This window comes from Cnephaeus nilssonii (assembly GCF_951640355.1).
Source record: "Cnephaeus nilssonii genome assembly, chromosome: X".
NCBI lineage: Eukaryota > Metazoa > Chordata > Mammalia > Chiroptera > Vespertilionidae > Cnephaeus > Cnephaeus nilssonii.
Window position 1 is genome coordinate 3,108,623 of NC_137071.1, and position 5,596 is coordinate 3,114,218.

Below are 5,596 nucleotides of genomic sequence, written 5' to 3' on the forward strand. Positions count from 1 at the left end.
CTTTCTCATCATTGATGTGTCTATCTCTCCCGCCCCCTTCCTCTCTGAAATCAATAAAAATACATTTTTTAAGAAAAGAAGCAGGGCTCATCGGATCCCTCGCCAGCATGGCAGGGGTGTGATCCATGTACAATCTAAGGGAGAAAACTGTGCTTCTCAGCCTGGTGCTATTGCCATCTGAGGCCGGGCAATTCTTTGCTGGGGGAGGGGAGGTTGTCAGTGCACTTAAGACAGTGGTTCTCAACCTTTCTAATGCCGTGACCCTTTAATACAGTTCCTCATGTTGTGGTGACCCCCAACCATAAAATTATTTTCGTTGCTACTTCATAACTGTAATTTTGCTACTGTTATGAATCCTAATGTAAATATCTGTGTTTTCCGATGGTCTTAGGCGACCCTGCTAGCGGTTCTCAACCTGTGGGTTCTGAGGAAATGTCCTTTTTTTAGAGAAAAATTTTGAAGTGCATAGGGATGAAGGAACGTGACGTCTGGGGTTTGCATTAAAGTTCTTCGGAGAAAGAAAAGTAGAGGAAAAGAAGGGAAGGAAGGAGAGAGAAAGTGAATATGGCAAAAGCGCGGTAACTGTTGAGTCTGGTCATGGAAGGGGGATTCCTCCCTCTGTTGTGCTTTTGCACATTTGGGGGATTGCATGTGGTGGAGAGGTGTTAGGGCCATGCCATGGAAGGTCAGGCCGGTTGTTTTTAGTGGGAGTTTGAGAGGGAGCTGTGAGAATCCCAGCAACTCTCATTTCCACACAGTAGGTGTATAGCATTGATTATCCTATACTAGAGGCCCAGTGCATGAAATTTGTGCATGGGGGGTGTCCCTCAGGCCAGCCTGCACCCTCTCCAATCTAGGACCCCTCGAGGGATGTCCAACTGCCCGTTTAGGCCCGATCCTGGTGGGATCGGGCCTAAAGGGGCAGTCGGAATCCCTCTCACAATCCAGGACTGATGGCTCCCAACTGCTCGTCTGCCTACCTTCCTGATTGCCCCTAACCGCTTCTGCCTGCCAGCCTGATCACCCCCTAACCACTCCCCTGCCAGCCTGATTGATGCCTAACTGCTCCCCTGTCAGCGTGTTTGCCCCTAACTGCCCTCCCCTTTAGGCCTGGTCACCCCTAACTGCCCTCTCCTGCAGGCCTGGTCCCCTCCAACTACTCTCCCCTGCAGGCCTGGGTCCCACCCAACTTCCCTTCCCTGCAGGCCCGGTCACCCCCAACTTTCCTCCTCTGCTGGCCTGGTCACCCCTAACTGCCCTCCCCTGCAGGGTTGATCACCTCCAACTGCCCTCCCTTGCAGGCCTGGTCTCTCCCAACTGCCCTCCCCTGCTGGCCATCTTGTGCCGGCCATCTTGTGTCCACATGGGGGCAGGATCTTTGACCACATGGGGACAGCCATCTTGTGTGTTGGAGTAATGGTCAATCTGCATATTACTCTTTTATTAGATAGGATAGAGGCCTGGTGCATGGGTGGGGGCCAGCTGGTTTGCCCTGAAGGGTGTCCCGGATCAGGGTGGGGGTTCCCTTGGGGTGTGGGGCGGCCTGGGTGAAGGGCGTGTGGTGGTTTGCAGGCCGGCCACGCCCCCTGGAGACCCAAGCAGAGGCCCTGGTATCTGGGATTTGTGTATCTTCTACAATTGAAACTTTGTAGCCTGGAGCGGAGCCAAGCCTCCTGCTCTCTCTGTGGCCGGCAGTCATTTCTTTTGGGGTTTGTGTATCATCTATAATTAAAACTTTGTAGCCTGGAATGAAGGCCTAGGCCAGCCAGGGCTGCAGAAGCTTTGCTTCCTCCATTGCTGGGGGCAACCCTTGCCTCCTGCTCTTTCCAGCTCAGTAGCTGCCGCCATTTCTGTTTGGATTTGTTTACCTTCTATAATTGAAACTTTGTAGCCTTGAGTGGAGGCTTAGGCCAGCAATGGCAGGCATAAAGCTCGGCTTCCTTTGTTACCGGGGAAACCCAAGCCTCCCTCCTGCTCTCTGTGGCTGTAGCCATCTTGTTTGGGTTTATTTGCATATTTGCTCCCTATTGGCTGGTGGGCGTGGCTTGTGGGTGTAGCAGAGTTGGGGTCAATTTGTGTATTACTCTTTTATTAGGTAGGAATATGAAGAGGGAATATGCAAATTGACCCTAACTCCACCACAAAGAAGGCAGCTCCCACAGCGGAGGCAGGGTTTCCATAACACAAGATGGCTGTGCCACCACATAGGCCAAGTTCCCGTAAAGAGCTTAACGAGCAATCAGCAAGACCTGAGGCTGCGCCCCCGTGGGGCTTGACAGGGGACCTCAGGCCATGCCCTCACCCTGGCACCAAGCCGGGGGACCTCACGCCGTATCCCCCACCCAGCAGGGCTTGAAGGGGGACCACAGGAGCTGGCCCAGGCTGGGAGACCTCAGGTCATGCCCCACCCCAGCCCAGACTGGGAGACCTCAGGCCACACACCCCACCCCGGCTAGGGCTGGGGGCCTCAGGCCATGCCCCCTGACGTGGCCCAGGCTGGGAGACCTCAGGCCACACACCCCGATCTGGGCCAGGGCTGGGGGACCTCAGTCCATGCCCCCAATATGGCAGGGCATCATGGAAGATCTCAGGATGCGCCCCCCACCCCAGCCTGGGCTGGGGGACCTCAGGCCATGTCCCGACCCCGGCGCCAGGCCAGGAGACCTGATGCTGTGCCCCCCCATCCGGCAGGGCTTGACAAAGGTGGGACCAGCTGGGTCTGGATCTAGCCCAATGGGAGTGGGGGCTGGCTGGGTCTGGGTCTCGTACAATTTTGAGGCTCACGTGGGTGGGCGGGGACTTGACTCTGGGTTCCGTGGTGTGCCACAGACTCTGACAGGAGGAATATTTTCATATACATTTTACTAATTTTCTTTCATCTCTGATACTTCTATTATATAGAGAGGCAAATAGCAATATTAAAATATTTCCTCTAATTAATCCCCTTTTAATGGGCACAAATTTCGTGCACCAAGACACGAGTTTACTCAATAATAATTAAAATCCAGATTCAGTAAGACAGGTGGAAAGTGGTTTCTTTGGAATTTTTTTAATGAAAGTTCCTTAACCAATCGATGAGCCCAATTTGCTCATAGCAGGATATGGCCACTTTCTGCCAAGATGATGTTTCCCATGGTCATGAGCCCTTGGATCTATTTCATAGTTACTTCACCCCCATAAACTGCTCATCGTGGATTTGCAAAGCTATGTAACCGGGAATTTCACACTTGCGAGACTTGGGGGTACATTTGGCTGTTGGGGGGCAGCTAGAAAGAGATGGTAAACAGCCCACTCAACAGCATCAGGATTGCAGCCACAATCGCCAGATACACGGTGCTGCCAATCTCCTGCCGCTCCGGCCTGAACGGGATGTTGAAGGATGGCGGGAAGTGTATGCCCTCTTCATTCTTCACTGCATGGTAGTTACAGAGCACGGCGATGAAGATAAATGAACCAGCAACGATGCTCAGGATTCTGGAAACTAGGAAGAGATTGCAGGTGGTGTTTTTCTGAAGCTGTCCCGAGTACACTCTCCGCAGGCCCATGACCATGAGCCATTTCCCGAGGAGACCGAGGAGGCTGGCGGCCAGCAGCAGGTTCTGAGAGATGCGGATATCCATTGGCAGGTAGGTATCACTGTAGGTGTAGCGGTGACACACTATGGGTCTGGTCTGGAGGCTATTGGGCTGGTAAGTGCAGACCTTCCACATCCCTACGCTGGCCAGCTCCCAGGTGGGGGTGGGACTGCTCTCTATGTACCATACGCGCCAATTAGCCTGGCCCATGCAAACCATGGTCAAGAGCCATCCCAGGATGTTGAGGGATAAACCCGCTCCCTGGCAATTGGCCTTGTCGAACAAGGCCATGGCTCTGTATCCAGGGGATCTGCAAACCAATAGAGAGCGACATGAGGGTGGGACCCACGGGCTGGAACTGCCCCCCCCCCAGGGGGTGAGCAGTGCTATATTGGAGAGGGAAATGCCATAATCGAGAATGGAGACACTTGACCCCCATGCTCTGCTGGCGAAGGGTCCTTGGGCAAGATTTACTGAAACCCTTAAAGTACACAGACTTTCACCCTGCAGGACAGTTAAGTGGTTAGATCGTCTTCCCAACAGGCCCAGGTTGCAGAGCTCAATCCCTGGTCAGGGCACATATAAGAATCAACCAATGAATGCATCAGTCAGTGGAACCCCAAATCGATGTTTCTCTCTCTCCCTCTCTCTCTGTCTCTAAAGTCAATCAAAATATGTACAAACATTCAAACAGGCAGTTCCACTCTGGCCATTTGTTGAAAGACACAATTAAGATTGGCTACAGCCCAGCAGGTGTGGTTGATCATTGACCTAAGAACCAGCAGGTCAGAGTTCGATTCCTGATCAGGGCACATGCCCCTGCTGTACGCTTGATCCCCGGTGTGGGGCATGCAGGAGGCAGCCAATCCATGATTATCTCTCATCACTGATGTTTCTCTCTCTTCCTCTCACTCTAAAATCAAGAAAAACGTATTTTTTACAAGATAAATCTTATATAGAAGGAAGGAAGGAAGGAAGGAAGGAAGGAAGGAAGGAAGGAAGGAAGGAAGGAAGGAAGGAAGGAAGGAAGGAAGGAAGGGAAAGAAAGAAAGAAAGAAAGAAAGAAAGAAAGAAAGAGAGAGAGAGAGAGAGAGAGAGAGAGAGAGAGAGAGAGAGAAAGAAAGAAAGAAAGAAAGAAAGAAAGAAAGAAAGAAAGAAAGAAAGAAAGAAGAAAGAATAGAAAGAAACAAGAAAGGAAGAAAGGAGTGATGGATTGGAGGAAGTAAGGAAGGAATAAAGGAAGGAAGGATGGGTGGAAGGGAGCATGGCAGAAATGATGGGAAAAAGAAAGGAATGATGGATGAATGGATGGAAGGAAGCAAGGAATGATGAATAGAAGAAAGGAAGGAAGGAAGCAAGGTGGACTGAAGGGAAGGAAGGAAGGAAGGAAGGAAGGAAGGAAGGAAGGGGAAGGAAGAATGGAATGAAAGAAGAATGGATAGAAGGGAGAAAGAAAGGAAGGATGGATTGAAGGAAGCAAGGGAGGAAGGAAGGAAGGAAGGAAGGAAGGAAGGAAGGAAGGAAGGAAGGAAGGAAGGAAGGAAGGAATAAAGGAAGGAAGGAGAGAAAGATGGAAGGATGAAAGGAAGGTTAGAAAGATGGCAGGAAGGAAGGATGGAAGAAGGAAGAAAGGAAGGCAGGAAGTATGAAAGGAAGGAAGGAAGAATGGATCAATAAATTGCAGGAAGGCAGGAAGGAAGGAAAGAAGAAACAAAGCAAGAAAGAAAGGAAGGGGGTAAGGTAGAAAGGAAGGAAAGAAGGAAGAAAGGGGAATAGGAAGAAAGGACAGATGCAAGGAAGGAAGGATTGACAGATGGAAGGAAGGAAGAAAGAGGAAGAGTGGATAGAAGGAAGAAAGGAAGAATGGATGAATGGAAGGAAGGAAGGAAGGAAGGAAGGAAGGAAGGAAGGAAGGAAGGAAGGAAGGAAGGAAGGAAGCTTGGGTTCATTTCTCCTGTAAGACCACTGGTGACAGTTGACCTGTTCACAGAGCAAATAAAAGGATTAAATAAAGTGACGCA

The 5,596-nt window shown here is 50.8% G+C and overlaps 1 protein-coding gene across 1 annotated transcript; it reads right to left on the reverse strand.

The window, feature by feature from the left end:
* Window positions 1–3,266: 3,266 nt before the first annotated feature.
* Window positions 3,267–3,866, reverse strand: LOC307096069 (claudin-34-like; the record flags this gene model as incomplete). Its single annotated transcript, XM_079765647.1, has 1 exon — window positions 3,267–3,866. The coding sequence occupies one exon, from the start codon at window positions 3,864–3,866 to the stop codon at window positions 3,267–3,269; it is 600 nt and encodes a 199-aa protein (XP_079621773.1).
* Window positions 3,867–5,596: the final 1,730 nt, after the last annotated feature.